This window comes from Labrus bergylta, chromosome 3, assembly GCF_963930695.1.
Source record: "Labrus bergylta chromosome 3, fLabBer1.1, whole genome shotgun sequence".
Taxonomy (NCBI): domain Eukaryota; kingdom Metazoa; phylum Chordata; class Actinopteri; order Labriformes; family Labridae; genus Labrus; species Labrus bergylta.
In genome coordinates, this window is record NC_089197.1 from 13334599 (window position 1) to 13357503 (window position 22905).

A 22905-nucleotide genomic window follows, 5' to 3' on the forward strand; every position below is an offset into this window, starting at 1 on the left:
CAGCATATGTTCTAGCACTGCTAAATTACTTTGGTACCTACCTGTCTGTACCACATGGCCTGCTCTATTCCTGCCTGACCTCTGGACTCCAGTGCTTGCTTGGAGTCCTCTTTTCCATGGTGCCCACCTTCAGTCAGCTTCATCTTTAGCCCCTCAGCTTGCTGGGACTTTGGGTCCTCCCCCTTTACGCTTCCCATGGATTTCGGGGAGGGCTCAGAGGAGGAGTCCCTTGATTTGCCTGGCGGCTGAGGTGCCTTTCCAAGGTCTGACTGACTCGAGGTTTTTGAGAGGCTTGGTGGCATTGGGCTCTTCTGTTTCCACTCCTCCTTCATAGAGGCTTCTCGTTCTTTTATGGCTACGTCTGACTTTTTCTCAGCAGCCCGATGCTGTTCAGCCATCTGTCGCTGCCGCTCCTCGTACTGTTGCCGGTAGGCTGGGTTGGTGTTCATCAAGTGGTTATGGTAGGCTTGATCTGGATGGTAAGCATATGGAGGGACATAGGCATACTGGTTGTAGTAAAGAGGTTGCATGTACATGTTGGATCGCTGTTGGATGACTGAGGGTTGTTGCAGTTGCTGCTGCGGTTGCGGTTGCTGCTGCGGTTGCAGTTGCTGCTGCTGCTGCTGCTGCTGCACAGGAGCACTGACATCAGGTTTGCGGTCTTCATGAACCTCAACCTTGACTTTTTCTTCAACTTGATCCAGGTCATCTTCCTTTTTAATCTTTACCTGACCCTCGGCCACTGGCGTGCCTGGATTTGGCCCACCGGGACTGGGGTTGACGTAATTGGGTGAGTAATAATTCTCATAGCCAGGATAGTAAGGGGAATCCTTGCTGGGTGGCTGGTTTGGAAAGAGCGCTTTTTTGACACTTTCCCTAATGGCTTGGTCCTCTGTCCTGACTTTGACACCTTCTAGCTTCCCTTCACCATCCTCTCCAGCATCTGAAATATCTGAATATGCTGGACTATTGGTTTTGACCGATGAGTTGTCAGCACCATTCTGGTTCACCCCATGAAGTGGTGTGAGAGGCTGCGGCATTCCACTACCATCTATCCGACTGGCTACACCAATGGATGGGCTAGGGGCATTGTCAGAAAAGCTGTAAATCTTGTCAGCTTCAGCCTTCATACTGGCCAAGCGACTCTGATGAGGATCTGATGAACCATTCAGGAGTCCTTCTCCTTTATTTCCTTGATCAGGAGGTTCAGGGTACGGAAGCTTTCCTTCCTCCAGTTTTCCTCCTTTCCCTGAAGGCTTGGGGCTGTCAGCCTCCTTCACACTATCTTTTTTCTTCTTGTCTTTCTTTTTCTTGTCTTTGGAGCCACTTGGGGCAGGATCTCCAATGGCTGGGGGTTTAGGCTGTGTGCCTTTCATTGTGGGACTCTTGGGGATTCCTTGTATCATTGGGGTAAGCCCAGGGGAAGAATTTGGGTTTCCCGGAGGAAAAGGGTACATTTGCTGTGATGCAGTAGAACCAGGGCCAATGGGCCTTGGGGACTTCATGTTTTTCTGGGCAATTTTATCAGCTTTAGTAACCTTCTTGGACTTGTCTGATCCCCTCTTATCATCTATACCATCATTGCTGGCCTCATCAGTGAGGCATAGCCCATCATCACACCCATCCATTGGTGTACCACCAGTTTCTGGATCTATCTCAGCCATTTTCTTTTTACTCTGCTTTGAACCAAACTTTCCAGGTGAAGGTGAAGGACTTTGAGCATCAAAGTTTCTTCCTTTTGGAGTTACTGAACGTGCTGGGGATAAGCATCCTTTCTGGGAGATGGATGCTCCATTACAGTTTCCTGGTTCAGGGTGGAGAGTTGAATCCTCTCCATATTCACTATCTCCATCCAACTCTAACTTTACGTCATCATCATTGTGGGCACGCGCTTGGTGGTACTTAAGACCATTGATGTGCTTGTATTTCTTGTTGCAGTTAGGGTGTGGGCAGTCAATAAGAACAGGAGAGGGGCAGCTGCGATCAAGAGGAGGTGGGAGGGGCTCCGTTTTTATTGAAGGGATGGGGAGACCTGTTGGTCCCACCCCTCCACTGTTCGAGTTTGTCCTCATACGTTTGTTGCCTTTGGTGTCCTCTGAGCTAGAATTAGGTTCCATGTCTGAGGCTGGTTTGGTCTTGCGTTTTCCAGCTGAGGAGGGACTGGCTTTAATGTCCTCTGTGTTGCTGTTAGGAGGGGTGCGACGCTCTGATGGTGTCTGGCTTCCCCTCCGGCCCTTACTGTTAGAGGCAGCCCGTGTCTTGTTGTTGGTGGTGCCCTTGTTGTCCGATGAGTTGCTGTTCTCGTTGATAGGTGTGTTGCTGTTGGGTCTCATTCGCTTGCCTCGACCACGGCCATTCCTCATCTCAAGATCGCTTGTAGGGGATTCACAAAACCTGCAGAAGTGGTAAAAATCATATTTTGGAAATTAGTAATATCATGGTTTGGTTGATTTCAATACAAATTTTAAAAAAGTCGGCTACTCATTGACTTTTAAATTAACATTTCTGGGGAAAATAAAACCAAGTATACTGATACTGGTGTTTAAAATAACAATTAAGCCGATTGCAAATTTCAAAACCAAGTTTTTTTTTTTTTTTGCCAACATTTTCACTTATGTTTGACCATAAAACAAGATAAGAATTTGTCCAGCAAGTTATTTTTTCTGCCCAATGAAAAAAAAAAACTCTTCTCGGAATCAACAGTTGGGTGTACTAGATGCCATCAATTAAATGGATACGACAAAACAGACAAACATCAGCTTGACATCTGTTCATGCTCCATTACTAGCCAGTGTGCCAATGTCTGTCAACAGAGCCAATATCAGCCGCAACTGATGTTATACCGATGCATTGGTGCATCCTTAATTTTATAATGAAGATAGCAATACTGGCAGGTTTAATTACTTCGAAGTTACAAACCCATAATAAACGATGAAATCAAAATATGTCCATCACTGTGGTTTTCCTGTCCCCTCATAACATATCAATCTGATCATTTGTACGGCATAATTGAGTAAGGAGTTTAAACAAAGAAAGAGTGACTTTCTAAATACAGTTGACATAAACATTTGAAAAGACAGCAGTGAAATGTCTGGCTGCTTTGTAATCAAAACATGCAGTCATTCAAATACTTAAAATAGCAGTTTGGCCTTATCTCTCCATAACAGTAATGTAATTATCTTTCTCCACAGCAGTGAAGGCTAGCAATCTGTGACAATGAGAGACAGCAGGCTAGTATGACTCACAGCTTCCTCTACGAGTCTCTCCAAACAATTTCAGCCGCAGCAGGGGATGTGAATACATCCGTAGTCAGACAGTGGTAGAGGAATTTAGACTCATTACAAGCCCAAGTTTATTTTCAGTTTGTTGAAAGCTTTCTGAATTATTCATGGTGTGTCCCTAATGTAGTCTTGCTGCAAACTGTAAGACTATCTCGGTGCATATACTGCCCAGCAAACCTCACTTACTGAACATTATTATGCCACACTGTGATACATTAGTTTGATACAGCGTCTCCTTGTTTTCCATTAGCACTGCTTTAATCTTGATTTTCACATTTCATGTATAGATTTAGATTTACATGTAGACACAGTGCTGCTGAATTAAATCAAAGCAAGTGCTTAGAGGTGTATTTCACCCTACCATCTTATTCTGCATAACAAAGGCAAATATTCTGAACAACAAACACCTAAAGCTAACGCCCACATAACTCTGTTCTAAGAAATTGCAGCCTGAGTGATAGAGAATATTATTAAGTGTTGAGGAAAAGCTATTAACCCAATAATTGGATTCAGAAATCTGGGTTATAAGAGTAGCTTTCCATTTCAACAACTAGCTTCTGTAACATAAGCATTTTTTCCAATGAATCCTCTCCCAAGAATAAAGATGAAAACTGATGTGGAATGTCCTTCAGCACACAGGCGAGTAGGTGCATCTGGCCGTATATATTGTAAAATTGATGCTACAACAGTAGATTCATATCACATACAATATGAAAAGGTTAAGGGACCAAGTGCAGCTTGGATAAAGAGAATACATCAATGATTCATGGCAGTCAAGAATCCTTTTCTACCTTGACATTTACAGCGACCATCTGTGACAGTAAAGTGCACATACTTTGCAAAACCAGTGCATGTAGCTTTAGTAGCATTTGAAGAAGCGCGGGTGCAGATTTAACGTTGCATGTTTAATTTTTCACCCCTGCTTTCTTTAATGTATGTTATATATTTGAAAAATGAACAGCACTTTGCTTCTTACCTAGGGGGAGCCCAGTCGTGTCGTGTACAGTCCAACAAGGTGCCAACATATGTCTTGTTTCTCCAGGTAACATTGACCACCAGCATGCCTGTGAGATAAGAAAACAAAGGTAACTTAAATTGTGTTTACTATGATCAGCTAAATCCAAAGAAAAAACAACAGTTACTTGATCAGATATGCACCCCTTTGAACTTTACACATGGTTAAAGTTTATAACCGCAAGTAATAATTAATTCTATTTGAGTTTTACGAGACGGACCAACTCAATACTCGATAATCTTTAGGTGAAGGATAGGAGATATTACCTGGTATTTAAAATGTTGCGAAGAATGTGAACACCAAAATAAGCCTTGAACGCTTAGCTGTGAAACCCCTCAATTATATCAGGTGCAACTAATTACTTAGATGTTGACTTGTGCATCCAACAGATGTCTGTATTTTGGACTACTCTTAATCCGTCGCAATAGAATGGTGAAAAGCCAAAATAAGGGTATTTCAATTCCAGGATGAATGCATATGCTAGCACAATCCAATACAACAGATAATAATCTACAGTGAGGTTCATGTGTTACAGTCAGGATAATTTGCTGCCTCTACATTGATGCACTGATCTTTGCAAATCACAATATACACAAGACGATACAAAAGTCAAAGATCCTTTTTATTAACCTTCTTCACACTGTAAAGCCGAAAGAGCCTGACTGACTGATATCTTCTAAATGACTTGGAACAGAGTCAACTGTAGTCGGCAATGGAGAACCGAAATAAGAAAACAAGCAGACGATCTTCCTAAGAAGAATCACAATGAGGTTACTGTGGTGTTCTCACTGAAAACCCTTTACCGTTAAATAAGACATCTCACAGCACAGCCAATCTCCCAGAATGAGGATTATAAGCAAGCAGGCAGATATTCTCCTGTAAATCCTTAATCTTACTTTGCAGCCTAGAAATATACTCCCTCTGGGGAATATGAATCTACAGCCTTAAAAACAAACATCTAGCAGCATTAAAGCCATTTCAATGTGAACGATTCAGTTTGATAGGCTGCAACTGAGTGTGCATGAGAAGCTCCTTGACTTCACTGGTATCGCTGCAGTCTGTCACACTTAGAAGCTTCTGTGATGCCATTTGGCTGGTGTGTGAATTTGGAAGCACTTGGTGTGAGCTACACAATCCGACTTGTCCCGAGTGTGATACCTGACCTTGCATTTAAAATCTTAAATTAGTTCCAGAAGATCACATCACACTCTATGTGAATTCTCCTTTTGAAACTCACAACTGTTCATCTGGAAAGAGCCAGGCTTTTTTTTTTTCCCAATAAGAAAATGTCAAGATCAAGTGTTCAGATTTGTAGAAAATCCCTTATCTAAAACCTTGCACTTTGGGCATTTAACGGCAGTGAATACATTTCATTCATTCAGTTCACACAAACAGCACAGAGCTGCTGCTGTTGAAGGCCATTTTAAATAGACAGCGTTCAAAAAGCAGATAAATGATAATTTGCAGCTTTTGCTCGTAAAATCAAAAGTAAATCATCAACCAAATAGCTTCAGAGGATTAAGAGCAACGACCGTGCACAAAAGCATTCACAATTTATTGCCCCCACCATCCCCCACTCGCTCCCTGGTGGTGACCTCAGCTTGCCACTTCAGCACTGCAGAGAAACTGGAGGCTGCAGCGAGCTGACTTATCTAATGGCACAGGAATGCTGGCTGGCAGCTTCCGTCCCTCAGAGCATTTTATTAGCTTAGGAAACCTCTCTTGCTCACCCCATTCTCCCCTCTCTCCTTCACCCTCATTTCCTCTTTTCAATGATATAACCATCCCTGGCTTACAATCTTTTACCCTCCCACACACAAGTCACAGTTCAGACCTCATTTTTTCTCCTGCTGCCTCTGGCATAAAGTAGCAAGTGTATGAGGCATTTATATACGTTTACAGGAACCTGCTGACACTTGGCCACAAGTCTCTTCCTCCAGCCTATGGCCTGAAAACATGAGCGCTTGGGTCAAGGCTAGATCCAACTGCAGCGATGGTTTGTGTGTGCGCCGGGTAGCGGGGTGGGGGTGTTCACATTTCTGTCACATTAAAAGAACACAGACCTTTTCTAAAACGCCTTCAACAGCCCACCCCCCTCGGCTCTCCAAACACTCAACACAAAATGGCTCTGGCAGCTGGTTGTGGCAGGATGTAAATCAAGGCAGGGCAAATGAATGAGCAGCCTTTCATGATGTGCAGGATATAGTCTTCCCTGCTTTCTCTTGTGATGGGGTTTAATTAAAATTATACCATGAGATGTTAGAAGTCTTTCATTATTTCAAATAAGCGTTGGGTCTTTATGTCAGAGTGTCTCCTCTCTTAAGTCATTTTGACAATGGCTGTGCTTGGAGAGAGTCACTGAGCAAAGTTAGCCTGAAAGAAAAAGCTAGACATTTAGAATTATATATGATCAATCTGCATTAGGTTTGTCATGAGACTTTGATACGATACTGGAAAAAAAAAACAATATCATTACCTGTTTTGATACCATGGCAACAAAATAAAAATTCCTAGACACCCATTATTGGGTGATTTCGGGTTTTCAATTACCAAAATCTGCAGGCAAAAACTCCCTCACACTGTCTACATTGCACAAGTACGTTGGCAATGTTTCAGTAAGCAAACTTTGCCAACGTATTTGTGCAATGTAGACAGCTCGCTCTTTTCTCTCGCAGCAGCTTTTGTTTTAAAATATGACGAAAGACCTGTAGTATTCTTAAAACTTTGATGCTTTTGTTTCATTTTAAAACACATGGTATCAAAAAGCAATGGAAATGTTGACTACCTTCATTAGCATTATATTTTTTTAGTCTTAGTATAATCTATTCAAATCCATTTTATGACCCTTGTTCCTGATTTTCATTTGCAAGGAGTTAATTTAAGTTTGCGTTATAAGAAAATATCTGTAACATTCTTTGAATTGATTACATGTTTACCTTTCCCACTCCATATTCCAGAACTTATTTTTAACTTACATTAGCAGCAGCATGGAGTCAATTCACATTAGACCGACAAGAGCAATCAACTGAACTCAATTATTCAAAAGAACAGCGTATTCTATTCCAGTTTTTGACAGTGCAATAACCCTTGAAAGGTACAAGTGTAACACTTTATAAACGTACTAGACATACAGATATGTTGGTATTTTCACCAAGTTGGCACTTCTACTATTTGTGCCATCATGCATATAAAGCTCTGAAGTAAGCACATCAAGATTTCTGGATTTCCAGGAAGCCATTCTTCCCACACGTTTGCTATAACTCAGTCAAGCTGAATATGAAGTATCTAAAAAAAAAAACCCATCTTCGAGCAGCTGCAGAGGTTGTTTTTCTTGTTTTAACAAGGTTCAGGTCAGACCTTTGGCTCAGTTATCAAGGACTTTCACAATCTTGTTCTGAAGAAATTCCACGGGGAGTTTGGCTGAGTGATACAAATCACTAGCCTGTTAGAACATCAATCTTTGCCACAAGCTTAATTTCCCTGCCTTTTCCTTGAATACAAGTCTCGGTTTTCTGCCTATGAAAAAGCAGCACACAGTGTGGCACATAAAATTGCCTCATAAATGCAAAAGAAGAGGAAGGCTTTTGAAAATATATGCAGTGATGAAATGGGAATCAATTTCACACAGCAGTTACACTCTGAGTACACAATTGATTGAATGGCCAGCAGTACTTAAAGTGCTACCAGTTGCAAAAGTGGAATAAAACCTCAATCATTAAGCACTCTATAACATTTAATTACTATATAGTGCTGAAACATACTGGGAATTTACTTACACATTGAAAGGGCAGCCATATGAATCATGTTAAACATAACCACCGCTAGTAGACATTAACGTACAAATATGCTACAGAAAGCAATGTTCAAGTTTTTGTAGGCCAATAGCTCAATTACCACTTCATCAGTTTCTTTGCCTGAAGCTCACAGACTGTGACATGCCTTTTTGCAGACTCTATGCTAGCAGTCGAGTTTGTTCCCCTTAAGAGTGGACTCCTTCTGGCCCCCCCTCCCATGTCGGAGCCAAAGGAACTCTGTAATCCTGTCAGAGTGGTCCTTGGCTTCTGGGTCACCTCAGATCTCTGCCTCTGCAATACTTTCTGCGAATGCTAATGGAGTAGTTCTTTGGATGCTATGTGGGGCAATTCAAGGACATGCAGAGGAATTTGGATGCATCTTATCTCAAAAGGGAATGGTGCTAAAAACACACACACACGATGTGGATACTAACTCAGGCTGTTCGAGCACTTCATGTTTAATTAATTTTGTTAGAAAAAGGCAAGAAAAATTCATGCTGTTAAAAGGCTTTCAGTGCGTGTACGCCGCACAGAAAGAGAAAATGACAGAACAAGTTATCTCAGGCACAAGTGAGAAGGGTTTTTCACTGCATCACATCTCTGGAATTCAGATGCCAAGCCAAAACGTTTAACTGGTATGAACCAATATTTTCTTAGCGAGAAGGAATAATGACAGATATATGGGAATCATTTGACATCTTCGTTGCAATGCTGTCACTTCTACTTGATTCACTCATTACATCCTTCGGATTCTTTTCTGTAGATAACAACGATTTCTGAGCAAGGGGAAGTGGAGTACAACAATCAGTTCCACCCTATCGCACACAAAGCTCACACATTTTCTTTTCAAAATGTAGCTTCTTTTAGCAAATCACTTCATTACACAACTTAACCACTACTGCATTGAACAGTCATTTGACATGTTGAATGCACAGCAATTTGGAGGTGATGCAATACATTTGAATGATTTTAAAATAACCATTATCAAGAGTTGACTGAAAACCTGCATCTTGAATGTTTATGCATCATCTGGGGGGGGGGGGGGTCCTGACTTCATAAAATATCTTGGAAATATAATGCAACTAGTGCATGCAAAAGTTCAAAGATAGAAGCTAAAAATAGTTTGACTTTATCTCAACACTTTCATCCAAAGAATAATGTCCAAGTAGTCATCATAAAGAAGATGTCAACATCCTCTCTGTGTAAACATGGAAAGGCCTTGACAAAACAACCCAAACAAATGCCCCAGTAGGAGAAAACAAACTGAGCTGACTTTCCATGCATGATCATTTGTTTACACATTGGGAGTCACATCCCAGTGTTTGCACGAGCCATGATCTCGGTCTTTACTCCCTAGTTTTGTTTCTGGGGAAGAAACACGATGATTTGGAGAAAACCTCAGTTTCCAACCCCCTCTCTTTCCCTTCCCCTTTGTGTCAGCCCTATTAGGGTCAGTCATGACAGCTGAGTGAAGCCCACATTACTGAGAGGAGTTGGCCTGTAATTTTACCACTCATTTCCTTTTCAATGCTGTCGAAACAACAAATGGCAGGCCTCCTTATGCACCAAACTCCGCCGCGTACTTGTATAGGATTACTTGAACAAGAAGGTAATGCAAGGGGACAAATTAAGTCAGGAGGAGGTGGTCCGCTGCATGGATGACTGCCCCTTCTGGCCCCTTAAACTCCACTCCTCCTCCTCCCTCCTTAACATATTTCATTAGGTTGCAACGGGGCCAAAATATATCAGATCCTCTGGTGCTGCTGCTGGTGAGGGCCTCGGGTTCACAGGTTGACCTCTGCTCCGCTTCGACTCAACAGGAATTCAGCGGGGTTAATGGCAATTTCACTGACTGACCTTGTCAAAACGCTTTTGTTGTGTTTGAAAATAGGAGATCACTTGTGTGGAAGGATTGTGCATGACATTAGTGAACTGTTCTCACAAATTTGCCTAAATGTGTCAAAGACATTTCCCGATTTACAGAAATGACCATGTGCAAAACATTAACACAATCTTACATTGCACACAGTGAGAAACAAAAGCAATTATTGATAGATTTAACAACCTTCTTTCCACCCTGCAAGCATGAAAGCTCTTTTCTGTGCACTAAAAGCACCACTAATCAAGGTTGCATGTAGACGAGAAAGAGAGAACAATGAGAAAAATAGTGTCAGTATTCATTACGCTGAGAAGATAAAAGATAGCCGGGTGCTGCCAGGAGCAATAACTGTAACGCTGATAAATGAAGCGTTTGAGCATTCAAGTGTCTGAGCATGTTTCCAGCAGTCCATTTTAAGAGCGTTTCTGCACTCGTGGTGCATAAAATGAAGCCGAGCTTGTCCGGGTCTGTCAGTGTCAGAATATGAAGTCCTGAGATCGACCTTATCTTTAAATCCTGAGCAGACAGGAATTTAGGACGGGACTGGATGAGTCACTTAAAGCTCTGGAGGTGCAGGTTATAAACTGGAATGCAGACTTTGTAGTATCTTAAGAATTGTATCCATTTTACAGTGAAAGTAAAAGACACGTTGACGGGCTGAAACGATGGGTCGATTACCCTTAACACAACATAAAAGACCTGTTGTGTTTAAAAATAATTAAGTCATTTTTCAAGGATAATCCAGATTCACCCTCCTTATACCAGGGCGACATGATAAATTGTGTTTTCATTGTCGCAGCAGATGGCTGTTCACCAATCAATCTGCTTCTGCTCGAGGTTTCTGCCTAGTAAAAGGCGGTTTTTCCTTGCAACTGCTCATGGTGGGATTAAAGTTGTCAACCTGTTCTTTTTGTAAATGTTCATGGGATAATATCTGTTGGGATTTTGTGCTGAAGACAAAAAATAGATTGATTGGCTGTTATCAAAAATCTTGTGGCACAATAAAAACATTGTAAAAAGAACTTCCAAAAACATTTTGAAAAAAAATAAAAAATAAATCTTCATCCATTTTTTGATGCTTTGTGATCCACATTATAGATGTTCCGTTTTTGGTTTCAAGATATTTTCCAAGGACTTCAGTGGAGAACTCTAATCTATACTTGGAGTTTGTTCGGCTTGCTAGAAAACAGTGCAACAACACACATTATGAGGGCAGAAAATGCAAAAGTGATGAATCAATATAAGCTGCAGGACATCTTCACTATGAAGCCCCTTTTTAAGCACAGTTGTTTATTATGTTAAAATAAATAAAACATTGATAAACATAACATAAAAAAAAATCCAAGTCTTAGTACTAAAGTTCATCGAATGGTTATGGCTGATGGTTTTCATTTTAAACTCAGAGCCTTTGAAAGAGCTCTATCGGAAAAGTTCATGCTGCATTCCGGTTCAGAGGAGGTAAAAGTGCAAAGTCACTCTCTCTGACAAGAATAACAGCCTGTGAGAAGGTCAATTCTCTCATAGCACTGAGAGCCAGAGGAAGAGAGCATTAGTATGCTTTCCACACAGTCACAACATTATCAGCCGTATGCAGCAGTTTCTCCCTCTACAACAAATATAAAAAAAAAAAAAATCTGTTCATGTTGACTCCTACATTGAGGGTAGATCAGAAAACTCATGTAACAAATGTAACGAATGCCAGAAAAGAAATAATGGACACCTCTAGCGACGTTGCATGCATTTATTACTAGAAACAATTTGTATGCAGACAAGGAGCCGTGTACTAAAGTATCATCTGGGTAAATCTACAATCTCTTTGTAAAAACAACTCCTCTGGTGTTTTTCCTTAAAGGAGATGGAGATGAGATTATGAGACTGATCTGCCAAAGGCACATTACTCAAACTATCCTTGACGTATATATAGCAAACATGATATCTTATGACAACCACTGGCAAAGCCTTCAATTCCCCTGGGCATGAGATTTACGTTTTATGACCATTTAAGAGCTTGAAAAAATTGCGCTCGTCTGCCAATAGGAATAGAAAGCAATCTCTCCTGAGAGATTTGGGTTAAGTCAGGCGCCATCTTGGTTACACCACCCTTGGACTTAATTTGTAACTAACATGAGAAGCATCCTCCCTCAAAGAATGAAGAGTGATCTATATCTTAAGTTCCCTGCAGAGTATCATTTTAACTTCATCTGGAGGATTTAGTTGAATTCCTTACATGGGAGTGTTCATCTTTGGGCCTGGAAATTGCTCATATCCACTCTTGCATAGCAAACACTGATGAGAGTTAAGATTGGCTTGGGAAGTCCCTCTAAAAGTCCACCAAAAGTTAGTTGATGAAAAGAGCTTTAGGGGGCTAAGTTTAAATCGCCTGGTTAGACACAGAACAATCAAATAACCATCCAGGGGGTGCACCTTGTTTGTTGTCAGTGTTCGACCTACCCGTAAAGTTAACAATCAAGACTCACCCATTAAGGAGGGTTCCCTTGTTGATTTTATCTGTATATCCACATTTTCCATAAGAACGCAGTCTCTGTAGATGCAGGACCATATACTTGTATCCAAAGTGTTGTGGTTTCTGTTTAGTGAAATCCAATCCCAGTACCTTTCAGCAGACACTGAAGGACAGTTTAGTTTTTGTACATACTGTAGGTTCTCAAGTTGGTAGTCTGACTGCAAACAATGGTAGGTAACAGTCACATATGCAAGTTAAGAAAACTACCAGGATGTACCACAGCTCAGTGTATTCCATTGCTACATTACACTAGACAAGATAAGTAAGAGTGAGTCTTCAGATGAGCAGAGGTTCAAGTGTAGGGATTGTGAAAGTGTTAGTTTTCCTCTAGAGAGAAAATGTTCAATGCAACATTCCCTTTACTTTTTCACTTGTCAGTTAGCTAGTAAGAAGTTTCAAGCCAAAGGCTAAAGCAAACTAAACCAGTCTAAAGATCCCAGCAGTCTCTGAACTAGAGTTTAGAGGACTGAAACTTGGGAAAGATAATAAAATATTAGTTTTAAAGACATTTTCAGTCTCTCGGCAGATTCTTCCAACACATTAAGAACCATGACTGTGATGTTGTTAGCATTGCTTTATCATTGGTTACAGGGAGCTTGCTGGGTAGTGCTCATGTACATTTATATTTAAAAAGGTGAATTATCTAATGTATTGCATTTATCAATAATGTAGCCCACTATAAGAAATGTCACTTAAAACATGTCAACTTTGAAATCAAACAATGTTATTAAAGAACATATTAAGATTTTTTTATTCATCCATTAACATGTCAATGTTAACTATTGTCTGAACTACATTACTACCAGTTGACTGTCAATCTTTAGTAGAGGGCAGTCCTATTAGGAAGTAAACACAGCTAGGAACTGTCAATTAAATATGAACAATGTGCAGGCTAGAGAAAGAAAAAGGCTCATCACCTCTTTTGTTCTGTTCTTTTCAGTATACGTCCTCTACTGTTAACAGAGGATGGTCTTCTGTGATTGATTTCTCACTCCATCTCCTTCCTGCTCATTGGCCTGGCAGAGGGCTACAGGCCTCCTGAGAACGCTCACTCTTATTTCAAGGACAGTTTCTATAGCGAGTTCACAGAGAGCAGCCATCGCTCGCCTTTGTGAAAACATTTCAATGAGGCCACTGACAGGTGGTCTTCAAAAGAGCAAGGAAGCATAGCTGGCAAGTGAGCTACAGAGCCGAGTGCTCCTTTCATACAAAATTCTCCTTCCCAACTCGCTGACAGGGTTTGAAAAAGAGAGCAAAAAGAAAAAGTGACAGAAAACATGTGGTCTCATATGTTTATACAGGAATATCCGTTTCACACTGACCTCTGTTCAAACAGCTTTTAACTCCTGTTGTATAGCCAATGATTGCAGCTCTGCAATGATGTAATGTTTGTTGCATAAATAATCTATAAGACAAACATTTTTATCAAAAACAGCCTGTATTATTTATCTATTAGGGAGGTTAAGACGCTGTGGTCTAGCTTGGGGAATAGCCTGCTGTGTACTGGAGGGTGTGTATGTGTGTGTGTGTGTGTGTGTGTGTGTGTGTGTGTGTGTGTGTGTGTGTGTGTGTGTGTGTGTGTGTGTGTGTGTGTATTTGGCCGGAGGGATGTGTGCGTGCACTGGCATGGAGCTGCAGTGTTTGGCCAAAGGGGCCCCCTCTGTGTTCCCTCTCTACCCCGGAGCAGAAGCCAAGGCGTTCTGGGCTGCGATTCAAGAGCAATAAACTTCTCCAGCATTTTAGAGATGACATTTGGAGGTATCAGCATGCTAAGCCTGGGAGGGGTTGGCCCATTGCTCTGCCGACACGACCCTGGGAGCTGCCACTGCCTCGTCTGCACTGAGGGGATTTGTGTCAGTGCTGGGCCTTAAAATACCAACGCTCAGCCCCCCCCCCCCCCCCCCCTTACCCTTTCTACTGTCGATGCTTCAGACTCCCCCAAACTGACTCAATGACGCAGACGCACTTTCACTGGTCTTTTTCTTCTCCAACAAAGGACTTGATGCATCAAACTGTGTGACATTTTATTAGGCCATGTATTAGGGGTTATTTTTTAACATTCAGTAATCCAGGTATGCATTCATGGTTTCATTTAAACTGGCAATTCTACAATAGAATTGTAAACCTATTGTGATGTAATGGGATTGTAAAAAAATACTATCTCTAGAATCTGTTTATCCTAAGCTAAAAGCTTATGTACAACAAAAATCTATAATAATTGAAACTTAAATTATTGAAATTATTGAAATTGTGACATCAAAAAAGAAAGATGCAAAGAACTGACATGTTATTCAAACAGACTTTTTAAGATACACTCGTCTCTCAACCAGAAGCTCAGGGGTTTGGTTCCCCAGCTCCTGCAGCTACATGTCGATGTGTCCTTGGGCAATACACCTAACCCACTGCTGCGTCAGCCGAGTGTGAATGTGTATGAATGGACTATAGTTAATAAACTGATGGACACTTTACATAGCAGCCTCTGCCATCAGTGTGCGAATGTGTAGGTGTGACCTGCGGTGGAAAAAGCGCTAGTCCATTTACCATTGCCATATTTCCGAACATTCAAAATGATTTTTGAACTCTGGACATTTTCTTGTTCAGTTACTGAGGTGAGCAGTAAAATCTAGAATAAAAGTTGCACTGGTATAAAAAGACCCAGTCTGTTTTTGGCCTGCCTAATCATTTCCATTGCATTCAGTAAAGTCCACTGTGTAGGTTTTTCCAGTAGGCTACCATCTGTTTTTTCGTCATGTGTAGTTTGCATTCCTGCTAGCTACCGCTGCAGAAGTAGAGCTCTCAGCCTACGTTTACAGTAATACAGTAGCTGCTTAAATAGGGACCAACAGCCGGGGACCAGTTAGCCTAGCGTCGTGTTTCCAATCTCCACCGGTCACTTGCTGTGTCATGTCAAACAAACCAGCTCTCCACAAGGATAATTAGCTTAACAGTATACAACCGTTTTCTGTAAATGCACGATTATGAACTAATGAGGGAGAAAAGCTGTTGAAAAAAGAAAGAAAAATGGTGCCACTAGCTGGGTCCCTGTTGCTATGTATCACAGCGATCTTTGCGCACCTAAATAGCCACTTGCAATACACAATGAATGGAGGCACTTTTTTTAATCATGTCAGGTCGGGTGCAGTGGGTGAGGCTCTTGCTGTCATGAACGCCCATGTCTGAGCATTTTACTCTGCTATTTTAGTCGCTGTGGTACATAAAATGCAGTTAACTTTTTAGATGAAAAAATACTGAGGGTATTAAACATGTACACTGGCATACAAAGACAGACGTTGTAGCTTTAAAAAAAAAAATTTAACTATAGATTGCTTGAAAGAGCAAGTTAAATCTTGCAACTATCCAGATTCAGCGGAACAAGCTGCTCTGCTGAATTAAATTACAAAAGGATACAAAATGTACTCAGCCTCATCAGATAAGATTCTTATCAGAGCTGACCAAAGGTGCAGCTTCTTTGATCACGCTTTGTCTGGTGTCGCCTGCTTCCTCCTCATCTGTTTCTTTCTGTGGCATTCGGTGAGTCGTCTGAAGCTGAGACAATTACTGAGAGCCTGTTGTTCATTTACTCCCACAAGGCCGAAAGGCGGAGGTGATGAAGCAGCTGTTGGCTGGCATGCTAAATGAAACGAGCGCACACACGGTGCATGCCTAAACAGCTCTGTATGAGACTTGTCATGCAGAGAAGTGGGGGGGCTGCTCAACTTCACTGCTAATCAGGATGCCTCTGCAATGTCTTGGGGGCCTCTGTTTGTTGCTCTTCTCTGGTGCTCTGCCCAGTTTTGCTTGATTTCCTCATTTGGTTCTCATTTGCTCGGTTGCCCCCACAATGAGAGAAACTGGCTTTCATGGGTCTCTCAGGGAAAAACAGCAGAAAGGCAGCGCAGTTTAGAATAAGCAGCATCTGGGTCTCCTTCATTTTAAAACTAGCCAGTAGGTTGTTATGGGCTCGTACCATTAAAATGATGAGAGCGAAACACAACTCTTTGCGTTGCTTAATGTTGTGTGCAAAGTGTAATACAATGGAGGTTATTGAGAGACGCCTCCTTAGAAACTCAGTAAGGATTCAATCTCAGCTTAAACTGACAATTATAGAGATATCTGGAAAGGACTCAGCAGCAGCCACATTTCATCCCTAAACAAACAAAAGATGATTTTGTCAGTACAGAACAAGCTGTGGTGCCTGAAGACTCAGGGACACTTCATGGTTGTACTTATCAAATCCATCTCTTCATCCTTTATCACATATTTCTCCCCCTACTGTCTGCCTGATAGAGGTTTTGTATGAGAGAAGAAAAACAGGCTTCAAAGAGAGCGAGGGGAAATGTTTTCTGTCCTCACAGCTCGGATTGGCCATAACAACCTGTGTGCTACACCTGCATAGTGCCCCCCCTCCCTCAACATACCCATTTTAAAACCACTCAAAAGCTCCCAGAAGCCCTGTACCTACTGCGTGAGCTATTGAGTAGAATCAGAAGAAAACATGGCTCCATCACGCCAAACCACCACCTTTTCAGCCAAAATAGCAGCTTTGAGAGAGAGAGAGAGAGAGAGAGAGAGAGAGAGAGAGAGAGAGAGAGAGCAAAGGATGGACTTGGACGGAGAAAGGGAAAGGGGGCAAGGCGAGGGGGAGGGTCAATCGCTCTGTGGGAGGCAGAGAATGAGGGAGCACAAACATAGAACTGGTATTGGCTCAGAGCCATGTTTGTGTCACTAACAGAAGTAGCCTTGTCTTTGCCCCCGCCCCCCCCCCCCCCCCCCCCCCCCCCCCCCTCCTGCCCAAAAGCCCCCTGCCTTGCACTCGCTCTCTCCCAGTTTGCTTGGAAACAGAGTCAAGGGGCGAGCGGCTGGATGCTTGGAAACAGAAGAGAGTCCTGATAGAGCCGAGGACAGGGGTGAATCAGACGAAGCCCACGGCTGGAGCAAAAATCAAAAAAAGGAGGAGGAGGAGGAGGGGAGGGGGGGAGAGCACTCAATAGCGGGGACGTTGCTTTGGGAATGTTGATGAGGCAGGGACCTTTTCTGTTCGGCTCCTCTGAGTGAAACCAACAAGCAGCACTGTGGCTGTGTGGGCGATTTGTACTCAGCATGCCCGCAGAGCAAGTGAGCTGCAAGCTGCTTTGAAGATTAGGTATTTGCAGTATTTCACATGCACGACAGAAAAAGAGGGCAGTTTTTTCAGAGCCAGCACAACCCGATAGTGCCAGTGATACATCTTCAAATTAAATGAGCTGAATGCGGTTTCCATCAAAGAGACGAAAACTGTGAGCGTCTGAGATTTCACTCGGACTGCACTGCAGGAGGGAAGCCAACTCTATTCCCAACTGGCACTCTCGCAAAAAAAAGTGCTTTGTGTACTGAGGCATGTTGTTTGTTAGCAGATATCTCTGTGCAACAAACTCCCGTCTGCACTCTCCTGAGCAGAGAACTAAATCAAGGCCACCTAGGAACTGTCTGCCAACTACTATTCTTGTTGGCAATATTATGCTGCATGTGGACTGTTAAAGCATGTTATAATACCAACACCAGCTCCCGAGGCAGTCAGGCCTTATCCAATTACATCGTAACAACCATAACATGTATGGTCATGAAAGCTAAAGGGTATTTTTCAAATAATGGGAGCTTTGACTAAAAGCTCCTTGACAAACAAATACCTCTGGGATGTTTTAATGCATCCACACTGGCTATGCCAATACAAGCACAAAATAAACTTTCCCCATATGTTTATAGTCTTTATACAATGAGTGTACTCCTCTCTGCTCAGGACATAATAACAATGCAGCACCATACTCTGGATTTACATTTGGGGAAAAGTCACACTGCTGATTTTTTTGTTTGATCTCATTTATGATCGAAAAAACCTTCTCACATCCATTTCACAAGAATGATGCGTAGGAGAGCAATGTAAACTCCCACACAGCGTCTAACTTGCAAACAAACATTTATTAGCAACGTTTCGGGTCTAGACCTTCATCAAGGTCTTGAAATATATTTCAACTATTTGCATTACAAAAAAGTACAATGAAGCTGCCCCCAGTTTTCCTTTTTCCATTTGATTGACAAAGAAATAGAGTTCAACTTCCACATTAGAAGTTATGTTCAACATATTATATTATTTGAAATGGTTATCACTGTATTTGGACAACTAAATGTAACTCACTTGTGACATTAGTCTCACTGTTGTTTGTTGTTATTGTCAGTTTTTATGTAACACTGGTTTGGGAAGGCAACATTTAGTCCACTGTAAGTCTCAAACATCTGGTAGAATTAACAATAAAGTCAAGTAGCTTATCTTGGTGAACATGATTACACAATCAATACACTCTTTTCTCCCTTTTCTGTGTGGTTATGCAGTGATCAGAAGGACCAGACAGCCTCATGTTTGATGTTTCATGTTGTACTGAGTGGAGTAAAAACAAAGGAGAATGGTTTACATAAAAGTTGAAGGACACAGAACCTGAGCAGAGAGTCTATCTTACATTTAATAGATCAAAATTGCTTTAGAATGGACAATCACAGCGATGTTTATTAATGCTGAAGAGCCTAACTGCCAGGTGATGGATTGTTCACTTGGAATTGTTTTTTGGTATTTTTTTTTTTTGGACATAACCAGGAGACACTATCAAAACTATCGCCTGTACAACACAGGTCGGAAAGCCATTCGCTTACCGTCTTCCGTTTCCTGCCACACTATTCCTTCCAGATTGACACTGGTGCCGGGCTCGCAGGGTCCCAAGCATTCAGGCTCGGTAGCCAGGGCCACATCGGACGTGTTCACCGCCACGGAGCGTGTGCGCACCATTATCTGCTCACACGGCGAGGAGATCTCACTGTTGCCTACCGTGGCCAGGAGGTGGAGAGGGGGAGGGGCTGGCGTGGAGACAGGGGACTCCATCTGTGAACAGATAGGCAAGAGAGGAACACATGAGACACTTCAGAAACACTGTTGAAACATGTAGAGAGTGGAAACAGCCAAGGGATCGCCACAAAAAGAGGACGTAAACAAAGTGCTGAGCACATGGAAGTCATTGTGGTGCAGCGATGGCCTTTTAATAACAAACCTAATCAGTAAAGTAGTGATGCAGCACTTAATGTTGAAATAAAGTGTGTCTTTCCTCAACCTTAGAGGTGATTAGCAGGAGGGAACTGCAGGGAGGGACATGTGAACTGCCCGCGTGGAAGGACAGAATTAGTTATGCAGGATCGGTCAAACAGTCCCTCCCCCAGCTTTCCTCCAGAGCAAGATCCGTGACACCAAATCATCTCACAGGCTGAACGCTCATTAATTCCCTCAATTAAAAGAGCTAGTTGTGGTATGGGAGCGGGCTGCTGAGGGTCAGTAATTGATTCCACCTGTTCTGATACACTGTGACAGCAATGAAGAGACAGCTGGCCTACATGGGAAAATGAAAAGAGCGAGACGAGGAGGGCGAAGAGGAGGGAAAGCAAACAGGAGAGAGAGAACTGGAGGTAGAAAAGTGTGTAGGCGGAAAAAGAGAGACAGAGAGAAGAAGACTGATGGTGATTTAAGGGCCGCAGACACCAGGCTTAGTGCTCTTCATTCAAGGCAGTCGACATTAAAGCGCTCCAATCATTAGTGGCGAACTGCAGGAGGAATGCCGCGCTGCAGCCAACAGCACACAGTCATTAATTGGGAATAAAGCGCTCAGTGCTCGCCGGGAATATGCTGCCAATGCCGGTTCCAATTAGCCTTGAAGACAATAACAATTGACACTTTGGATTATAAACCTGTTCAACCTGTACAAATGTTTACTAACCTAGCTAATGCTTAAAAACTGAGTATGATATTCAGAATAAAAGTCCTTCGTTGCCGTATATGTCAATGTACTTCTCACTTTGAACACTTAATGGATAAGGATGTTGGATTGTTGTTGTTTGTTTTTAACAGATATTGAAATATGATTTAGCAAACCATGATTATTCACATCAGGGTCCCAGAAGTCCCCGGCCAATCATTCGTAATTCATCACGTTCTACACCACAAGCATCATCATTTAATGCACAAAGTGATGCATAGAAGCTAGTTTGGATTTAAGATTGAATAAATAGATCATAACAAAACCATCTCCTGCAGCCACCCCATGCACTGTCTTCTTGTTCTGACAGTTTTTTAACCACACGACTTGACAAACTGACACCATCAACATGCACATCTTAGAGATGCAAAAGACAAAGTCTGAGGATTCAGCTGCCAAAAGAATGAAGGGTGTATCCATCATAAGATTGATTTGTACAGAATTACACAGAAAATAATGTCCCACAGCTGTCTTTAAAAATTAGCTTCATGGTCTCCATTGGATGAATCCTCGTGACTTTACCGACAAAGACACTTTTTGTTCCTCGACAGCAGCCAAATTTATAATCCTGAGAAGTATCTTAGCGTGTAACTAAAACAGGACAGCAAAACATATTTCACAAAGGCTTTCAAGTCTCAGCTGCACTTAGTATACAGGTTTATTTAATGCCAAATAACACAAGCCAGAGCAGAAATGCTATCATACAACACTGTGATGGTGACTATGGCAAAAATGATAACCAAAATATCATATGTTAGCATTGTTTCCATGCATTTATTAGCATTAAGCTGACTGTCTGCTGACAGCTTCACAGGGTCAGTTATTAGCATGACCATGACTCTTTCTTTTTAGTATTTTGCTTTTTTATTAATTCACCCAGGGCTTTGAGATTTCATGATCTTGCAAGATTTTGTCACATTTTCCTGCAAGTATGAAAATGTAGCTGAGGCTTACATCAACAATAAACTACTAAATAAAAGATACACTATAACATTGTGTCTCTATTACAGAAGTTTCTTTACAAAATCTGATTCTATGTTATTATTAGATTTCACATAACTCAAGGTGAATAATACTTTTGATGGATTTATAATTAATCTAATTTCTTGGAATGAATAAAGATGCTGCGATGAATCATGACTCAAAACACTTATTATTGGAAAGCAAAAAAACATCTGTTAGACATTTCAGAAGACCGAATGAGAAATCTGAATCTGTGATGAACCGAGTGCTTTGAAAACCAAACATTAGTCCCTGATGAAATGTAATATTAGCTCTAGCAGAAGCTTCATATTTCTTAGTTTACAGAAATGAGCATGGATAGCCCCATTTCTGCTCAGAGGAAGAGCAAATGAATGTGTGCAGAGAGCGGCCGAGAGTCTAGCCTAACGACATTGTAATCACTGTGTGTCAGACACTGATGCATGACGTGACCAAGCTGCAGGCCGGCTGAGTGAATGAGACAGGACAGGTAATCACCCGAGCTGTCACCACACACTGTTTCCAGGCCTTATGGAGACGCAGAGAGCCGCAGACAAGACCACACAACCAGCCCTCCATCAGAGTGACAGCACACGGTGAGAGGTGCAAACAGGTTCATCCAGAGTCTCCTCTAAATTGACTCGAACCTTCAAACTAGAAACCGTCCATGAAAAGATCTGAGGGTTATCTTTGTCAAATTTACGATGACACAATAATGAATGGAAATAAGGAAATTATCTCTTCTCCCAGAGGAAATTGTAATGACAGGGGAAGGCTTATAATTATCACATTTTCACATTTCCCTCATTCATTTGGCTCGCTGGTAGTGGGCGATGCTTTACTTATACACCTATGGATCCAGATGTAAGCTTGTAAGACCCATCTAATATGAGAGAAATCCACAATGTGTGATCACATTATTTAATCTTGAAATGAAGATATGACCTGTGATACATTGACGAATAAGAAATGGTGAATATTAGCTTTAAATGTCCCATCATGCAGGTTAAATGTTGGTCAAATGCATGCTGAAAGAGAATGCATGGTGCACATACATTGATTACATACGAGTTTTACGCAGTCTTATGCAATGTGCTTATTGTTCATATTGCCATGATGATGAGCATGTAATATATTGACCATCCCTGTATTGTGTTGACCTAATAGACCTATGAAATGTAAGCTTATACTTAAAGATTTACATCTTTTCTAGAATTCTTTTTAATGTCGTCTCACATCTTGTTTCACCAACAGACCGACCAATAGCAGCGAGGAGTCTGTGAAAAAAACCCAACTCAAGTCAAATTGAAGTAGCTACTTTAGAAATGAAATGTTAACATTACTCATTAAATCAAAATATTTGTAAAAAGTCAAGTAAAGTTCAAGGACCCCACCCCACCCCCATGCGCCGAAAGTATTACCTTTTGTTAATCCAGCACTCCAGATATTTGTTTTGAAAGCAGGTAAATCCTAGAACTTCTAAACCTTTGATTCCTGGGATGAATCATTCCTGTGAATCAGGTCCTATTGATCACTTTAACAGCCTTACACAACATGTTCAGAACAAGTTCACCTGACCTAGATCATTTCTATGTTTACCTT

The 22905-nt window shown here is 41.7% G+C and overlaps 1 protein-coding gene across 4 annotated transcripts in view; it reads right to left on the reverse strand.

Annotated features, from left to right (window-relative positions):
- The window catches only part of LOC109986832 (zinc finger protein 609), an 83666-nt gene that overhangs the window by 6556 nt on the left and 54205 nt on the right, over positions 1–22905 (reverse strand). For all 4 annotated transcript variants that reach the window (XM_029278016.2, XM_020637660.3, XM_020637661.3 and 1 more), the window contains exons 3-5: positions 19175–19400; positions 4258–4345; positions 42–2394 (exon numbers count right to left, since the gene is read on the reverse strand). In XM_029278016.2, the coding sequence (XP_029133849.2) occupies positions 42–2394; positions 4258–4345; positions 19175–19400 (2667 nt within the window). The remainder of the gene's footprint in view (positions 1–41; positions 2395–4257; positions 4346–19174; positions 19401–22905) is intronic.